Below are 19,776 nucleotides of genomic sequence, written 5' to 3' on the forward strand. Positions count from 1 at the left end.
GGTCATGATCTCAGGGTTGTGAGATCAAGCCCTGTGACAGGCTCTGCACTGGCCGTGGAGCCTGCTTCTTGAGATTCTCTCCCTCTCCTTCTGCCCCTCCTACCTCCCACTCTTAAAAAAAAAGATTAAATAGAAGAGAATTATGCTTTATTTTTTAACATTTTCTGTCTTTACTACCTTTCTCTGGTTTAAAAAAAATCACAACCCCAAGCTAGGAAACATGCAAGTTTGTTGTCTGAACCGAAATGAAATATTAGCTGGAAATTAGAGTCTGAGTCATCTTCATTTGAATATATATTTTATTTAGAATGCAGCACTAACAGCATGATGATAAACTGTCACAAATTTATACCAAGAAGCACACAATCTTTCAAATGTGTTGTTTTTCACAAGTAATTTAAGTATAGCATTATTGTTATTTGGTACTAGAATCAAAGACGACATTTAGATTCTTCAGCTTTGGAGCCTTTAATAACATCAAAATGATTGTCTAGTCAGGCAGAAGAAAGAAATTCAAAAGCAGTTTCTTTTTCTTCTGCCAGTTCCTTTGCAGTTAGATCCATCTTCTCACGTGAGAAATCATTAATAGTGAGACCTTCAACAATCTTCCAGGTCTTATTCTGTTTGAAAATAATTGGAAATAAAAGATTTATAATTAAAGAGAACTGGTCTTCCAGCAAGCAACAATTTAGATTGAACTTAAAGCTACAGGAGTACCTGTTTTTAAAGTCTGATTAAAGAAGCAAATCAAAATCCAGATCTTAACAGGTAATTCTGATAAAAGTTCAACACCTGAATTTAAAACTCAATGAATCTAGAGAACAATCTTTAAATGAGGATTTAATTAGCAAACATTAAAAAAACCTACTCACTTTAGTAAAAAGTAAGATACTATATTGGTAGATATCCAATATTAGAGGCATAATAACAGTGTCTAGTGGCAAGACTTGAACCTTGCTTTCCAGATTATTTTCAATCTTTTAGTAACCTGTGGTTGTGCTTAGTAGAATTTCAAAGTTGAGAAAAATGTCTAATTTAGTAAAGGAACAACTTTGTAGACTAAATTATACCAGCATTCATAAAAATATGCAACTACTTTCTCAGAAGGGGACAGGGGGAAATAACCCCAAAATACTTTACCTTGATTGTAACAGGGAATGAGTACAGCAAATCATCAGGAACACCATAGGAATTGCCATCGGAGATAATACCCATGGACACAAATTCTCCCTGAAAATAATAATCAACGTTTACATTCTCATGGTGCGTCGGGATTAGTTTATGCAATCGAATAACACATGAATTAACAAAACTAAGCCAGGTAATGCTTTCTTACTACGTGTGTGACTTCAGTACTGTATAGAGAAGCATCACCAGGCACTGCCAGGACAGGGTAACTTTCATGGGTATTCTCTCTCATTCCACTCTTCCATCTGAAGTAGGCCGGAGAAACATAATCCTCATTTTATAACATAATCCTCATTTCATAAATGAGGAAGCTCTGGCCCAGGAGAAGTTTTAAGGAAAAAAGTCACGTCCACCAGGTGTGCTCGGTGGCTCCCAGTCTTCATCTCATCTAATCCTTAACAACCCTGTGAGGTAAATGCCGTGTAAGAGATAACCAAAGGTTAAGTACCTTTCCCAAGATTATTTGGCTCGTAGGCAGCTGATCTGGGATATAACCCTAACTAACCTGCCTGACTGCAAGGTTACGTTCTTCTCACATCACAGCATCAGAGGACAAAGATCAACGAGTGGCCTGTGCCAATCCCAGAGTCCTTACCTCTGGGGTTCCAAACCAGATGTCTCTGACATGGTCACAGATGGCTTTTGCAGCAGACATGGCGCTGGAGAGCTTTCGGGCCTTGATGACAGCAGCGCCGCGCTGCTGCACAGTCTGGTTGGGGACAGGCAGAGACAGCATTACTTGATCATAAGAGAATTTTCATCGCTTCCAAACTAATCCTGGGGTGAAAGACCACAATCACAGTTTAATGTCCTCCCCCCAAATTCATCCAACTACCCAGCATGGGCCTTACCAACCTATTTCAGTTAAAAGCACCAGTCTTTTTGAAAAAAAGAAAACTATAAATCCACATAAAAGTTTACTACACTCCACACAAAGAAATGAATCTCTTTATGAAGACTGGATGACTAGAGGGAACTCTAGTTCTTCCCACGCTAGCAATCCGTCTTGACTGCTGCACAGCAGATCAGATCAGACTGGTTCATGACTGGCTCTGTATGTAGTCATCAGAGCAACCAGGAAAGGCCTGCCCTCCTTGAGAACCACACCACCAAACTGAGAGGCACTTGGAGAGATAGTCGGGTCAGCAATGTGGTGTCTCTCTTAAGAGTTCTTTATGCTTGGCTGTTAAGAGAGATTTTTCTTTTTTTTTTTTTTTAAAGATTTTATTTATTTGACAGAGCGAGACAGCAAACAGAGGGAACACAAGCAGGGGGAGTGGGAGAGGAGATAAGCAGGCTTCCTGCCGAGCAAGGAGCCCGATGGGGGGGCTCGATCCTAGGACCCTGGGACCATGACCTGAGCCGAAGGCAGATGCTTAACGACTGAGCCACCCAGGCGCCCCAAGAGAGGTTTTTCTTACGGTGATGAATTCTCCCTTGAGCCAGCTGTCATCTTTCAGAGCATCATAAACACCAACTTCCTTTCCTTGCAGCTTCACCTTGGCATGGCTGACATCTGGATATTGAGTGGAGGAATGGTTTCCCCAGATAATGACATTCTTTACATCATCGGAAGTCACACCAAGTTTAAGAGCAATCTAGTTAAATAGAAAACAAATACCTTACTTAGACAAACGCTTTTTATTTCAAATTGTGCCTGTTTAACAAACATCCTTAAGGCCTCTGAAATTTCAAGAGAACACACAAGAGTTATATTGCTTGGTAATTTCCTAAAGCTTAACAGTGTAAACAAAATGTGAACCTGAAACATTATAGGGTAGAATATTTAAGAGTAGAGAACATCCTACAGTTAATGATTTAACTTATCAGTGTAGGGGGTTTATCAAACATAAAACACTGACATAAAATACAAGGCAAGAGGTTAAGAATATATAAATATGACCTCTGTTTTGTTAATACCTAGGAGATGTCTCCTCAGCACTTCTGAGCAATCAGGTTAGAATATGGGAATTTCTCCATATTTAGGTGAAATTTTTATCATATACCACGTACATAAATTAGCTAATTTTCAAATAATCCTAAATATGAAATTTTGGAGTTGGAAGGGGCTCAGATTACCAAAAGTATGATTGTCTTCAATTTATAGATTAGGAAACCAAAGGAAAGAGCTTAAATATAATACTAAAATGATACCAAATGTAACAATTTCTAGCTATAGGTTCAAAAAACACTTTAGAGGGCACCATGCTGGCTCAGTTGGGGAATCACGTGACTCTTGATCTCGGGGTCATGAGTTCGAGCCCCATGTTGGGTGTAGAGATTACTTAAAAATAAATTTAAAAAATGTAAAAAACAAAAAAACACTTTAAGATCCTGCAAGCCTTGTAGTCACATGACTATCAAACACATTATGTAGTACACTAGCCATAGAAAGGGAGAGAATGTTATGTTTTGAAAGATTTAAGTAAACAAAGTAAGTTCACTTATTTTGTTACTCACCTGATAAGGTAATGTGCAAAAAGAAATTATGATTAGTTGTATGCATAATTTGTTCTTAATTAGGTAGCAGAATTGTGATGAACCAGAAGGAAATGTGTGGGAAAAAATTTTTTATGATTTTATGAGCTGATATGGTAGGGTATCATTGTGGGTGATTTTTCCTTCTTTCATGTTACAGTTAGAATGGGAGAAAAAAATAGCTGTGCCAGAGTTCACTGCGTTTGCATGAAAAAAGCCAGCCTCAAAAGGTCACTTACTACATGATTCTATTTTTGTGACATTCTCAAAATGACAATATTAATTGAGATGAAGAACAGTTAAGTGGTTTTCAGAGCTTGGGAATGGAGACGGAGTGTGCAACTATAATGAGGTAGCATGAGGAGGTTCTCTTATGGGTGATGAAACAGTTCTGTATCTTGCCTGTGGTGATTATAGTAATCTAGATATGTGATGAATGACATACAAAAAAATGAATGTAAAAACTGCAGAAATCTGAGTGAGTCTATTAAAACTGTTGTGTGTAGTTTAGTCAATTTCCTAGTTTTAAAGATGCTCTATAGGTATGAAAGATGTTACCACTGGGGGAAGTGAGTGATGGGGATGTGGGATTCTCTGTACTATGTTTTAACTTCTTCTGAGTCTATAATTACTCCAAAATAAAAAGTAAAAAACAAAACAGCAAGCAACCAAACAAAAAGGATACTGATGAAAAAGGCCAATACCTAAAATGTTTGCAGTGACTTGAGTCATCTCTTCACACCAATATATTCAGTCAAGTAAGAATCAAATTGTGTTTACTTTCACTATGACCCTTAAAGTAAGTTGAGACTTGTTTCTTAAATCCTAGAATAGTTAAATGATTTTTAAAAATTCACTTAAAATTCTGTTTTTGACATTTAACATCACTTCTCTGCTAAACCCTGCTTCATCTAGAGTTCTGCAAGTATTAGGGCTATTAAGTACCAATCAATCTTCACAAATTAGTTGGATAGTTGGTTTCTAGAGAATCCAGCTACTGATCTGCTTAGTGGCTGAGGCACAGTTGGTGGAGCTGTGCAATGAGTACCATTTTCTGTGTGTGCCATGACCTTCAAGGACTTGGGAAGAACTGCCCTTACTTATAGTTAGCTGGAATCATGGAGAAAAAGGAAAATTTACCTCAGAGATGTCTATTACCAAGAACTTAGAATCTATAATTTTGCTGAATGGTGAAGACAAACTGCCTCTGGGCCTCTCCTCCCTACAGGAAGCTCCTTACTTCCTTTGTCTTGCTGCCTACCTCCTCTTGTTTTTTTGTTTTCTTGAGCTAATCCATTTCTGTCTAGACACCAAAGGCCAATACTTTGTAGACGTAGTTTCTGAATTTCATTCATGTCAGAGCTAGTCTAAATTAACATGTATCCAGGATTGCTACTTCCTTGCTCCCTTAGACCTTTCATGTCTGCCACACAGATCTGTTAAATAGGTTTGGACTAATTCTCCAGCCCCAGGAATTCCTCCCACCTCCCCCGACCCCATACCAGCTAACTAGTTTTATTGCCAAAATACCCTGTCAGCATTCATACACAGCTCTGGTCTGCAAATACATAGGGGAATTCTGCAGGTGACGAAGAGTCACTAGGTAGCTAGGTTTTCGGATTTCCAAAATGAATTATGTAAGACTAGCAACATTCATGTAAGAAACTAGTCTTTGAGTTTATTTTTCTCACTGGATGAACAACTTCTACAGGAGGAAGAAACTGCTTTTTCAAAAACTTCCCAAAAGCTCTCACTGTGCCAGACTGACATACTGGAACATGTGCCAAAAGTTAAAGCCTAGCAAGACTGCTTCTTCTCTCTTTCCTCACTCAGACTTTTGCCCCATAGGGAAAACTGTTTCAGGAACAGGGACAAAGTCACTTAGTAATACCTCTGGAAGCAGAAATTTTCCAGTGTCTTCCTCCACCAAGGCCTCAGTTGAAATAGCAAAAACCAAGTTTGTCAGTGGTGTCATTTTACCTCTTTTTCCCTACTGCAGGGAGAGCTACCATCTGGCCATCTAGAAGCTACAAATGTAACACCTAAAACCACCTTTTCCTTCATGACTGCTCTGTAGTACCCAAATCTCTTCCCTACACTCATTCAAACTAACTCCCATTCCTTCCACCCATTAGACTCTAAAAAATAAGGAAAAAGACCCAGCTCACAGCCTAAAGCCCTTCAGGAAATACTTGCAATTTAAGCTTGTTATCCAATGACCTTCTTAATTAATGGAATATTCACAGAGATATATGAGGTGTGGCTCTTCTCCACTCTTAGTTACATCCCTCTTAATAATAACACTACTAATAAAAATCATTACTACCAAGAGCAGCCAATCTTTATTGAGTTTTACTATGTGACAGGTACCATGAAAGATCTTATCTCATTTAATCCACATAACCTCCTTTTGAGGTAGAAAGAATTATTGCCCCATTTTATACCTTGAATATACTCCCTCAAGGTCAGAGCTAGTAAGTGGACTTAGGTCACATAATCTCATTATGTAAGAACACACCTAAGAGTTTGGGAGTCAGGCAAATCTAGGTTTACTAGCTATATGACTATGATCCCAGACCTTTCTGGGCTTCAGGTTTCTTCTGTGTAAAATAAAGATAATAACATATCTCACACGGTTATTAGAAGAATTAAATGATAAGTTACACGTACAGCATTTAGCTTAGGGTAGAAGCTTAACAAATATCAATTCTTTTCTCCGTTACTGGGTACTCTGAAACTGAAAGGTGATCAATTCTCAGTTTAAAGCAGTGGTTTTTCAACTTAGACCTCACACCATCTTTTGATAAAAATTTTTTTTAATTTTTATTTATTTTTTTTAAAGATTTTATTCATTTATTTGAGAGAGAGAGAATGAGAGCCAGAGAGCACGAGAGGGAAGAGGGTCAGAGGGAGAAGCAGACTCCCTGCTGAGCAGGGAACCTGAGGCGGGACTCGATCCCGGGACTCCAGGACCATGACCCGAGCCGAAGGCAGTCGTCCAACCGAGCCACCCAGGCGCCCTAAAAAATTTTTTTTTAAAGATTTTATTTATTTGACGAAGAGAGACACAGCGAGAGAGGGAACACAAGCAAGGGGAGTGGGAGAGGGAGAAGCAGTCTTCCTGCAGAGCAGGGAACCCAATGCGTGGCTCGATCCCAGGACCCTGGGACTATGACCTGAGCCGAAGGCAGACGCTTAACGACAGCCACCCAGACGCCCCATTGATAAAATGTTTTCTTAAAACTAAACAAAGTTGTCTTCTTTAGGAAAAAAAGGACTAAATTCATAGACCTATCTAACAGTGATGACCTGTGGATGAGGAAGTATGGCCAGAAAGGTGCTGGGGAAAAGGAAAGGCATTATGTCTAAGATCCCAGAATTTTGTCATGGCTTTGAAGGGCACCAGGATCATCTAGACCCAAGAAAGCCTAGGAAACCAGCACAGATGATTGGTGGTGGCGTCTCATTTTTCTTTTTTTTTAAAAGATTTTATTTATTTATTCATAAGAGACAGAGAGAGAGAGAGAGAGGCAGAGGGAGAAGCAGGCTCCCCGCTGATCAGGTAGCCCGATATGGGACTCAATCCCAGGACCCTGGGATCATGACCTGAGCCGAAGGCAGCTGCTTAACTGACTGAGCCACCCAGGTGGCGTCTCATTTTTCAAAAAGCTACTGTTAATACCCTGGTCACTGACCCCTTGGCACATTTATCTAAAACTCCAATGGGTAAGGAAACTTGAGAACAATTAAAATTTAGTTGCTAAGTAGTGAAAAGTAGGAAGTCTTATAGAAACATGTAGAATATTAAAAAGATGTAAAAATAAAGTTAAATATAAAATTAAATATTAAAAAATCTGATTCTGATGGCTTAGCTAAGGGGAAAAAGGAAGCAGAACCACACAAAACAAAAAGCTCAAATCTCTCTTTTTATAATGTTCTATATATCTGGCAAAAATAAACTATGTATTGTCCCGTTAATTATACTAATAACTGATTTTTTTTTTCTTAAGCAGGCTCTACACGCAGCATGGAGCCCAAGGCAGGACTTAAACTCATGACCCTGAGATCAAAACCTGAGCTAAAATCAAGAGTTGGACACTTGAATGACTGAGCCACCCAGGCACCCCTAATGACTGGTTTTTTAACCCCTGAAGTAAGAGGACATTAGGGACAGTATTTTGACATAGCAAATGAACTATAGTAGAGTAAATTAAGTTCAAGTTCAGCCTCCTTAAGAGACTCCATTTAAAGACTCCCTAACAAATTAGAATGGTTTCCTACTAAACAAAAACAAAAAAAAGTAAAATTCAGCTACTTCAAAAGTGAGAGAAAAAGGTTTTAAAGTTGAACAGTCAATATTTTAAAATATACCTGAGCTTTAGCTCGGTTGTGATCCAAACGAGTCAAGCAACTGAAGTTCTCCTTGGGGATGGATGGGGCCGACTTGGCGGCAGTCAGGCAGTTGGTATTGGCTGGGTTTCCCACCACGATGACCTAGGATACACGGGAGGCACAGCAAAGTTACACACCATATACTGATGAACTAAACTATCTTAGAATATGGCTGATAAATGTGTAACATGTAGCCTATGTGTCAAGTTTGTATGAGCGAAGTATGTGGAGTTACCACTGTAGTTTCTATAGTATTCCCACCCGCCCCCCCGCCCCCCCCCCCCACTGTTAGTGTCTGGTGTGATTACTGAAAAAACGTCTTTAATAAAGCCACCAACATGTATACAAGGTGCTTTCCAGGTGGCAGCATCCAAGACCAAAGGTACATGTCTTTCTATTTTGTGTTGTGACAAAACAGAGACAGAGCATTTATTTCTTTACCACACACACACACACACACAAACAAGTAATCTAAGGCTCTGAGAGAGCAATTCATTCATAAAATTTTCCTTCTTATAAAAGTAGTCCAAGAAAGAAATTCTACTTGAGCAGAATGATGATTTATCTTTATTAATTACAAGAGTTTTTTAATCTTTCCTAATCCTAAAAATTAACTGGGATTTGCTAAATACAGATTACCAGGTCCTATCCACTCTATACCTGTTCAATCAATCCTTAGCAGAAAGCACTTCAGGCTTTTTTTTTTTTTAATTGGGGAGGTACAGGATACACTGCATTGTAATATAGTATAGGCAAATGTACACATGGACTTTATCTTTTAAGTTTTAAATTCTTTAATAAAACTATAAACTTACTGGGAAATGATGTCAAACTTACTAAAAAGCTGCAAGCATATTACAAAGACTACCTCCCACATCCTCTTTACCCAGATTCCCTAATTTTTTCCATTTCTCTCCCTCTCTCTACACACACATACACTATACCCTTAGGCTTTCTTTTTGGCCCATTTGAGAGCAAGCTGAAGATATGATACTCCAATGCCCCTAAGCACTCCGGTGTCAGTATGTATTTTCCCAAAAAGGACACTTGGCTGAGGGGTGATTATAGTGCAAGCAGCCTGGAGCAGTCCAAACAACACTGTTATGTTTTATTAAGGGACCCCTGGATTTCTAGTCATTTCTACTATTTTCTGTTAATGATTACAGAAAATATAAGTAATCTATTTAAAATGAATTCTACAGAAGCAAAAATTCAGGTATGTATAAAATATTATAATAGAACATTGTAACTGGCAACTTTAAAACCTTAAAGATTTTCTTTTACCTTGGTTTAAAGTCAGGATTGGGAAGAACAAATCTATCAAAATCAGTAAAACCTCTAACCAGCCAAGTCTTTTTGCTTACTTATTTGGTAAAAGGAGGCCTTATTCTAATATTAAGGCAAATTTAGAAACTAAAGTAACTTGTACACAGAGACAGAAGAGGAAGTTATACCAATGCAACTCCTCAAGAGACAAGCATATCAAAATCTCTCTGGATTGAGAAAATCTGAGTATTTCAGAAGCTACCATCTCTCACTGCTGAGAATGCAGTTCACAGCCTTCTCTCTCTACTATCACACACAAATGTCTGAACAAATATTCCCACCCGAAGGCTCTGTGCCTTCTCTATAGGTTTGTAAATTCCTATTAAATTTCCGTACCACAGTAATGGGCAAAATATTTTTGAGCACCTCTAAATAAAGATTTCTACGTTATAAGAAAAAGAAAAAAAAAACCCTCAAAACAATGAATCATGGAACACTACATCAAAAACTAATGATGTAATGTATGGTGACGAACATAATAAAAAAAACAAGAAACAAAAAAAACTCAGAAAAGGAGAGCTTATCAAGCAAAACTCTATCTGTATTTACTGACCACTGCACAAAACTGGGGGGGGAGGGGGAAGCAAATAATTTTGTCTTTACTTCAATGCTAAAAGAAGTAGTTTCAAATGCTGATAATGAAAACCCCATAAAATACTGTACTGGTCACCTTAACTGACTTCTTGGCATACTTCTCCAAGGCTGCACCCTGGCATTTGAAGATTTTCACATTTGCTTTGAGTAAATCTTTCCTTTCCATGCCATCCCTTCTTGGCATGGAGCCCACAAGAATGGCCACATCCAGGTCTTTGAAGGCAATGTCTTCTTTATCAGTTGCTATGACATCTGTGAACACGGCAATAAATATGCAGAGCTACTGAAACACCAAAGTCTGAGGTTTTCTTTTTCACACTGAATCTACCCAGTAATTCTTTCACTTTGTAGCAAATGTTTACTTTCACATATCACAATGATAAAAAGCTTTAGGGGTCTAAGAAAGGAAAAATTATATAATCAACAAACATAATATTAGCAGAAATGTAAATTACATTTATTTTGCTTTTCCTATCTCAGTAATTATTTCAAGTTTGAAAACTCTACAGCTTTTTGTTGTAGGATCAGATATGATGCAAAGTACAATATGGTAACTTTCAACTCTGTGCAACATTTGTTATTCACACCAATTACCACAGATAACATGAAAGAGAAACTAATTTACCTAACCTTTAAAAGTTGTAATTACTTTAAAGTCTAAGACATCAATCACAAATTCAAAATACTGTTTATTGAGGAGTTTCATGCCAGGAATAACACTACGAATTTTGTTGTATCAAATTTAATCTTAATATTTCATCCATGAAGACAAAGAAGTTTAAGGGGATTAATTTGCCATCAAAAAGCAGTGAACCTGTAATTCCAGCCCAGGCTGGTCCAGAGGTCAACCACTCTGCCGCTGTGCTAGTCCAATAAACATATACCACTTACTCTTTGATTAAAGAACATAAATCATCACTCTCCTTTACTGACAGTATAAAAAGGCCACGACCAGTGCTACAGACTGAATGTTTCTGTCCCTCACAAAATTCATGTTGAAACCTAATCTCCAGTGTGATGGTATTGAAAGGTAGGGCCTGTGGAAGATGATTAGGTTATAAGGGTAGAGACCTCATGAATGGGATTAGTGCCCTTATAAAAGAGGCCTCAGAGAGCTGCTTCACCCTTCCGCCTTGAGGACACAGGAAGAAGACGGAACCAGGAAATGGCCTCTCACCAGAATAAGACCATGCTGGTACCTTTATCTTGGATTTCCCAACTTCCACAACTATGAGAATTAAATTTTTGTGTTTATAAGCCACTCAGTCTATGGTATTTTTGTTATAGTAGCCCAAATGGACTAAGACAACCAGGATTCAGCATTGTCATTGGTAAATTTTTAGGGGAGTCAACGTGTGTCACAGTAAGGCTGCTGTAGAGCCCCCAACAGGTATACAAAGAAACACCAGTTGGTGAGGGGAATGTTCTTCCCAGCCATGCATCCTTATCTGCAGAATCTTCCCTCCCTGTCATATTCACAGCTGACCGAGGACAAGCTGACTATAACCTGGACCCATTAGAGAGATCAGAACTCAGCAGAGAAAGGAATAAAAATGGGACAATGCAACAAAGTTGATTTGGAAATAGAGAGTGAGTTGTGTGTCAACTATACTTCAGCTGAAAAAAAGAGAGGGTGAGGAAAGGGAGCCAGCAGAACAGCTTGGCAGGGCAATGCACTCTTTTATATAGCTATGCAACCAAATGATTCAGACAACAGAGTACCCCTTCTAGTAAACATTTACTGAATGGATGTATGAATTCTGAACATGGTTTTTTTTTCTTTTTTTTAAAGATTTATTCACCTATTATTTTAGAGAGAGAGAGAGAGAGAGAGAGAGAGAGAGAAAGCGAGTGTGCATGTGTGCGCACACACACAAACACCCCCCACACATGCAATATATTGCGGGAGGACAGAGGGAGAAGGAGAGAGTATCTCAAGCAGACTCCCCGCTGATCATGGAACCCGATGCAGAGCTCGAGACCATGACCCAAGTCGAAACCAAGAAGAGCTGGACACCTAACCCACTGTGTCACCCAGGCGCCCCTCTGAGCATGGTTTCCGTTGGGTGTGTATATATTTTGCTCTGTGCAAACTCAGCAGACTATTATTAATTAATCCTTACCAAAAGAAAATGATCATAATGAAGGTATACCTAAAGAAAAATACTTAAATTAGTTTACAAGTTGACTTAATATTTTAATGAAAACCTCAATCAAATTTAAGACTTCTGTCTTACATTTGTGTAATAGTTCAATGATTCTTAAAGGCTCTTAGCAGAACTCTCATGGGCTTTTTCAAACGATGTAGCATATGATTAGGACAATTTATGCTGTTTCTCAATCTGATGACTGGCTGTGGGTTAGGACTACATGTGAGGGACCAAATAATTTCCAGCTTCAGGGCAACATATAGCTCTGGAAGACATCATTTAGAGCTGCATAATTTAGGCACTACTATTACTTTTTAAATAGATTTTAAATAACAACACAATGTAGGCAACTCAGGAGTATAACCCTCGTGTAATACTATGCTTAATTAGTAAGGTAAATTATGTATAAGCACGTTGGAAAAAAAGCATAGTCTTTTAACTGACATTGGTTACTTCTTGTTTTTACCGTTTTTACCCTTATTTATTCTTGGTATACACTTTACCAAATAGTTATAGTTCAAAAAACAAACAAAAAATACTTTTATGACATAGTTTCTAATTGAGAGGCTAGTTAAAAATCTAAACCTATTTTTTGAAAGACATAAAATACTATAAAATCCTTTTATCCTCCACCCCCCAACTCACCTTTCAGGAGGGGAAGGGCACAGTCTTGCAGTTCCATTAGGACACCATCTAGGACACCCATCATGGGAGTGATATCCAACAGCACAAGAGTTACTGGCTGCCAAATAAATAAAAGACAGCATCTGTCAGTGTAGGTTAGGTCATTTAGTCACAAAAAAGTCCTCCTGTAAAGTTTTTGTTTATTTGGTGTGTGTGTGTATATGTGTGTGTGTATATATATGTGTATATATATATACACACACACACATATAAATATATACACATACATATGTATATGTGTATATAATATATGTATAATTACCATTAATTAGTTATAATTATTTTAGGACGTTGAGGTATCTAACATCATGCCACTTTCAGAAAAAGGAATGCTATAAAACCAGCAATAGTTTGCTAACAGACAAAGAGGAATCATCATTACTGACTTTTAAAGGAGTATACATGGAAAAAATATTAAATTGAAGTGACATTCCACAGCTTACTTTTTTTTTTTTAAAGATTTATTTATTTGAGAGAGCGTGTGCATGTGCGCACCCACACTGAGGGGGAGGGGCAGCGGGAGGGAGGAGAGAATCTCAAGCAGACTCCTCCCGGAGTGCAGAGCCGGATGTGGAGCTTGATCTCATGACCCTGAGATCACGACCTGCGCTGAAACCAAGAGTCAGATGCTCAATGAACTGCACCACCCAGGTGCCCCGCCATAGTTTACTCTTATTGTTCACAGCTCTGTATCTAATTTTAGTTCATGGAAAGCTAAATATTATCTGGCATGAAGGAAGAACTTGATTATCTATGGGTGAAGAGAAGGAATAAATGAATACTTTAAAAAGGATTTTAGTGGAATAGGGGAATAAGAATAGGGGGTGCCTCTTTAAACTGGAAAGCAGATCTGCCTGTCTGACTATTTTGGGTTCTAAAGACCATTTATCAACAAGGAAGTGCTAATTCAGCAACTTTCTCTCCCACATGACTCTCCCTAATAGTTACTGTTACTAGTGAAAACCTTCCACTGACTGATACCTGCTGGCTGTACCAAGTCAACTAAATAAAGTATGCGGAATAGTTGATTTGCAAAGCATTTTCAATGGCTGGAGGGCTACATATAAGTAAGATACCAGCTTACATTTATAGCAGTGTGCCCAGTACATTTATTGGGATAACCCATTCCTTTATCATTAAAATAATTCTTTGAAACTAATTACAGGGTTTACTGACAATATTCTTATTTTGACTTGAGGTACACAGATGGTTCCCCTACCTGGTCTTTACCAAAGACAGATCCATTTCCAATACTGTACAGCAGTGAATATGCAATCTGACCAGCCGCTCCAGTCACAAGGACTCTGATTGGTTCAGACTGTAATGAAAGAGACCCATTAATTAACATTTGATTTAAAAATGCTATTTTACCCTAAAGACATTCAGAGTTTTCTCTATAATAAGACAACCACGTACTTTAAAAGTTAATGTAAAATTTTAAAGTCTCTTCACATTTGGCTTAGTAGAAGACAAACTTATTCCAGATTTGTCCCAGTAAATATAGCATGCACAAATCAGCTGAGCAACTTCTAGAACATGTGTCCTTTGGCTAGCTATTTATGCGGTGTTACTTAACTCTCACTGTTATCCTGGATTTACTTACAAAATCTTATCCATCTCTTTAAGGCTATTTTGCCACTGAAATAGGCCTAACAATGTTGATGTGCCTTATACGGTGATACAAACCCTGGCAGTGACTGGAACCTTATAAATCCTCTTATGCAAATCCCCCCACGCCCCATCTGCTAGAATAGGGATCCTTCATGCCAGGAAGAGGAGTGACAGTGGTTAAAATTTTCCACTTACAGTAAGTCAGAAAGTTTTAATAAAACTACTAATCATGATTCAACTTGACTACTTGAAGGAGGAAAAATAAGTCTTTATTTTTTATTTAAGGAGAAAGAAAAGCAAGAGAATACTGGATTACAATAAATTTTAGTATTAAATAACTACATCAAAATATAGTGACAGCTGACAACCTGATTCCAAGGGAAAATTAATTTTAAAAGAGAGGAGAAAGAAGTACAAAGAGCATAATAGTTATAATAGAAGTCACCTTACAGACCTCAACAGACCCTGAACAAAATACAGACGTATGTACAAAAATAGTAACTAATATTCAAAGTGATGATCCTGAGTCACTAAAAAAAAAGAAGCTCAGAGAATTAAATAGAAATATTTCTATTAAAAAGAACTGAACAAAAATGTTTGGAAACTTAACGGACACATTAGATGTACAAATTTGATCAAGGTGAACTGTTCCTTTTCTTGACAATACTGTGTAAACAGACTTTCACTGAGTCACCTCTATTGTTACCTGCATGAGAGAAGTGGTCTACTGAAATGAATCTTTATATTTAGAATTCCCTCTTCCAGGTGAGTCATGTCTTTGGGGTGGAAGGAGACTATGTCCTCTGACCTTCCAATCCTAACCTCTGAAGGTCAGCAGCATTTAGCAATTTGACACCCAGAGAAATCAAAGGAAAAAAAATCTCAGGAAAGAAGTGTCAATTGCTTGTAGAGAAATGAATCTGTACATAGCAGACTATATGTGCATTTCTTCCTCACAGGTGTGACCGGGATGTGAGTGCAAAAAAGGAGAAAACTATGGAGAGTTGCTCCCTGACCTTCTGAATCTCTTCCCCATTTTCTTCACCAACTTTTGCCCCAGGCCTTCATACCCCTACAAAGACAAAATATGGTAATTCCCTAAAATAAACCATTTTTTTTAACAAGACATTCTTATGTTTCCAACAGACTTTAGGTTTATAAAGAACGCTAAAAGGTATCATATATGGTTATTTTTTTATCATGTGGCCTTTATATGTTTTTAATTATGTCATTTTCCCCTATTCCCTTGAAGTAGAGAGGTGAGAAAAAGGGAATAGAGGAAGAAATTATTCCTCCTTTCGCTTTAGAATGCAAGCTCCTTAAGGACAGGGGCTTTGTCTGTTTTATTTACTGTTGTATTCCAACTGCCTACAACAATGCCGGGCACGTAGCTGGATCTCAAATACTTGATGAAGGAATAGCTGAATCTTGTACAATGACTACCCCAAACTTGGAAATGTAAAAGAATTGTTTGGAAGCAAACCTAACACGATTCAAAAAACTGTTGAAGATATTTTATTCATATATACTTGCATTGAGAGGGTTGGAAACTTAGTGACCACAGTAATTCCAGCTATAGTTAGCAAAATTATGTCACCAGTTCTAATGATACAGTTTTATAAATCAATTGATGAACTGTTATTTCACTTCATTCATTAAATACACTACTGAATCTCTATGTACCTGGTACTATTTTAGGCCAGAGAATCCATTAGTGAACCATGTGCAGGAAACAAGAGGATAACCCAATTTTCTAAAACGGGGGGCTAGAGAGGTGGCAGAGTGTAGTAAAGAGATAGCCTTTAGAGGCAGATGTTCTGGGTTCAAACTTAAGACTTACAACTCATCAGCAGTATGTTTTTGACAAGTTACTTAACCTCTGTATTCAGTTTCCCCACAGTAAAGTGGAGATAATGATAGCAGCTACCTAACAAATAAGGTAGTAGTATGGATTCAGAGTTAACATACAAAGCATTAAGAGCAGTATGTAGCAAATACTATAATTATAGGTCTCTGTCACCATAAAATTTTCCTCTAAGGATTCTTACACCTTGTGGGGTTCTACTTACATGTCCGTTACTCTCTACTAGGCTGTGAACCACCACCCCCTTGCTGTGAGAGCAGTCTGCCCTTGACTCAAATTTGTACTCCCATACAGTGTTCGACAAGTATTTGTTGAATTAAATATAAACACATGCTACTTCAATGTAAAGCAGGCCAGGATAAGAAATAAAGGGGAAAGTGAGTATCACTATCTGTAAAGCTTACAGGTAGATGGTTAGAACACAATAGTCAATCTTAGGCATTAATTTTAGCTGCTAAAAAATATGCTCCCAGTATCACAGTCCTTAGTGAAGTGGTTGTGGCCACTAATGAACAACTGCTAATTCCATTTCAGCAGTTCCCTTCTTCTATGTCTATGAACAAATTATTTTCACAGATAGGTAATTCTATCTTATTAAGAGTAGTATGAAGCCTAGTAAATGCCTGAATGTTTGATTATGAAATGGGAAAGGATATGTGTATTTGCTTCTTTTTGCTCTTTGCAACATTGCGTAGAAAAGCAGGAGGGTGGGAGATTCCTGCTGACTTTCTACAATGTTACAGTGTGAAGACAGGTTACTATTCTTTGCTTAGATATCTGGGCAGTCTGCCAAGATCCAAAGAAGGAATGTCTCTGCTCTTGGCAGGGCTCTAATGACCTTCCTGCAGATTCAGACTGCCTTGGGCATGTGCTCAAGTCTCAGTTGTGAAGCTTGAATGTAAGTGTTCTTTCTGTTATTCTACAGAAAGACCCATGTATTCCTTTTTTACTTTCTAATTTACATATATTTCTGTAATATAAAAAACAATCATTCAGATTTCTTCTTACAGTTAATCCTTGCTGTCCCTCCCTATTCCTTCTTTTAAAAAACTTGCTTTCAACAGCCTTATAAAAGATGGCTCTTTTTAAACTCAGTGATTGTTCACATGGTCTCCTGAGGAGGCAAGGAGATTGAGTCACCTGAGAGGGCTGTCAGTTTCAGTAAACTGACAGGAGTGTTCTTTCTTAGGGACATCTCTGTGTTACCTGGTGCCCAAGTGACCTTCCAGGGGTGAGGCCCGTCTTTATCTACTGCGTTGCAAAACAACTTAAGAATGGGGGCCCAGGATTCTCCCTGTGACCTTGGAAAAATGATTTAACCTCACCAGGCTACCTTTTGAAATTAGAGTAAATAATATCCAAATTCACTTCTAAGTCTAGAATTCCAATATTCTGAATTGCAGGGGAATAAAGCTATCAGGTAATATAAATGCTGATAAAATACTTTAGTTTGTATCTGCAGTTTGTATGTTCCTCCAGAACCTCAGCTACTGAAAATAAATTTTCAAAATGACTTGGTAATTGTATGGCACAATATGGTATGACGGAAAGAGTTGTTAAGGCTCCTGGGAGCAAACTGTTGTATGACCTTGAGCAAATCATTCTCTTTGGGTTTTAATAAGCTCAATTTTAAGATCTGAAGTGGGGGGAGATTTATCAAAATGATCTTTAAAGGTCCCATCCAGTTCTAAAATTATAAAGTCTCAGGTTCTCTGTTACCTCTGCATTCTTGCTAAGATTATTAAGTCAGAGACCACTGAAACCATCATTTAAATGACTAAATTATAAGTAGGAAACAGGTTTAACATTTACTGAGAATTAGTAGCTGTCCTCACTGGACCCTTATAAAGGCAGAGGCAGTAATCCCCTTGCCTTAAAAATATGTCTTTTCAGGTTCTGGAAAATTTCCAATTCATTCCAATATTTCCCCGTAATTCCCACCTATTTCAGTATTTTGAGCTAACGGAGGAAGAATAACTTCAACTATAAATACAGGTACTGGAGAAATTTGTCTCATGTCAAATGTCACCTTCAAACATCACGCAGATTATTCATACGTCAGAGTTCCCTCACCAACCACCCCCCCTTCTCCCTTTCAGCAGAGACAAGATACGGTGATCTAGGTATCCAGACCTTCACAAGATGGTTACATTGTGTAACATTACAAGTAGTGGTTCTAGAATTCATAACGTACAGACCAGCAAAGAGTATCTACACTAGTTTTTGGCTAGTGATGCCGTAACTGCAACACGTCCTGTCATTACAAAAGGAAATTAATGAACAGGTTTTAAATAACATTTTGTGAAATTAGATATGGCGGAAACACGTCTCTCGAAAACGTCGATCGTAATCTGGAGTACCTGGTAAGCACAATCTTTACAACTGAAGGCCTTTTGCTTTCAAGGGCTTTGTGACAAAAACCCTTAAAAACACCGTTGGCTCAATTAAAAAAAGGGGGCGTTAGGAACCAAACACCCCCGCCTCCCATATCAAACCTTAGCATCCTTATCAAACCCCATATCGTGGTTTGGAGAAAATCCGCAGCTTATTTTGTACCCAAGCCACGCAGCAGGACTGAGATCAAGCCTCTCCAAGGATAAATTTCTCCAGAGTCCTTGTAAGAGATCCCCAGGTGGAAACCAACCCCTTCCCAATAACTGGGTCATTGCGACAGTCCCCAAAAATTGAGTCGGGTTTTTCCAAAGGGCTGGAAAGACTGTGCCTTGCACAGCCGCCCCCCGCCCCGAAAGTCCTTCAAATGCAAGAAACCCCACACAAGGGCGCGAAGGTCGGGGGTCGGCCGGATCCAGGGGCCAACACTCACCATGATTAAGAAGTGCGCGAACAATTTCAGCGCCTGCAAAATGAGCCTCAAGGAATCGGGTCACCTCTACCGCGGAACTGACTTGGGGAGGGTGAGCGATGTAAGAAAGAAAATGCTCATCTCCCAACCGCAGCGCCCTCTGGGAACTGTAGTTTATGGTGCCCGGATTCTGGCGCACTCCCCAACGCATTTCCTTCAAGTGTTGAACTACACTTCCCGAGGTCAGAGGGTCTGCTCACGCCCTTCTCCCTGCGCTCTTCGCCATTGCAAAGTAGTCCCTGAGGGCGGGCCGCTGTGATTGGAGGACAGCGATGAGCAGAAGATTTATGCTTAGAGGGAAAGAGCCGTCTGTTGGCGCCCAGTAATTGGTGGGAGGGGAGGCATGTGGAACTCGAGGGAGGAGATACAGACCCTTTAGCTACATCACCCACTCGTGCGCAATTGAGACTATCTTACCCCAAGGGTAAACGTGGGAGGTGAAGAGACCTTCCGCTGCGTAAAAGCGGCTCGACCCGGAAACAAAGTCTTTTTAAAAACTATTCACACTCTGGAGGAGCGGGCGGAATTGACGTGTCGCGAAGACTGGAAGGCTTCTCAAGTTGCTAAGCGACGAGGCGGGAGTGCGCGCGCACGCCCGAGCCGCTGGGGAGTTATCTGAGGGATTT

General features: G+C 38.9%; 1 protein-coding gene and 1 long non-coding RNA gene across 2 annotated transcripts in view; one reads left to right on the forward strand and one right to left on the reverse strand.

Annotated features, from left to right (window-relative positions):
* LOC148163542 (uncharacterized) overlaps nt 1–8,290 on the forward strand; it is a 243,962-nt gene extending 235,672 nt beyond the window's left edge. Inside the window, exon 5 of the long non-coding RNA XR_015768948.1 lies at nt 7,680–8,290. This is a non-coding gene — a long non-coding RNA (uncharacterized LOC148163542). The remainder of the gene's footprint in view (nt 1–7,679) is intronic.
* On the reverse strand, nt 282–19,223 carry MDH1 (malate dehydrogenase 1). Its single transcript, XM_028089693.2, has 9 exons — nt 19,112–19,223; nt 14,032–14,130; nt 12,774–12,870; nt 10,055–10,230; nt 8,038–8,160; nt 2,610–2,786; nt 1,784–1,897; nt 1,141–1,230; nt 282–620 (listed from the first exon to the last, which is right to left on the reverse strand). The coding sequence occupies exons 1-9, from the start codon at nt 19,112–19,114 to the stop codon at nt 495–497; spliced, it is 1,005 nt and encodes a 334-aa protein (XP_027945494.1). The 5' UTR covers nt 19,115–19,223; the 3' UTR covers nt 282–494.
* Nucleotides 19,224–19,776: the final 553 nt, after the last annotated feature.

Source organism: Eumetopias jubatus, unplaced genomic scaffold (genome assembly GCF_037043125.1).
Source record: "Eumetopias jubatus isolate StellerSeaLion01/CBP00866 unplaced genomic scaffold, mEumJub1_p1.0 scaffold_9, whole genome shotgun sequence".
Taxonomy (NCBI): Eukaryota; Metazoa; Chordata; class Mammalia; order Carnivora; family Otariidae; genus Eumetopias; species Eumetopias jubatus.

Excerpts from the sequence above, each read along its gene's own strand:
- MDH1 (XM_028089693.2), bottom strand. Across the intron at positions 10,231-12,773 it reads TGCCCTTCCCCTCCTGAAAG|ATGTCATAGCAACTGATAAA; the intron begins GTGAGTTGGGGG and ends CCGTGTTCACAG. Across the intron at positions 8,161-10,054 it reads ATGCCAAGAAGTCAGTTAAG|GTCATCGTGGTGGGAAACCC; the intron begins GTGACCAGTACA and ends CGTGTATCCTAG.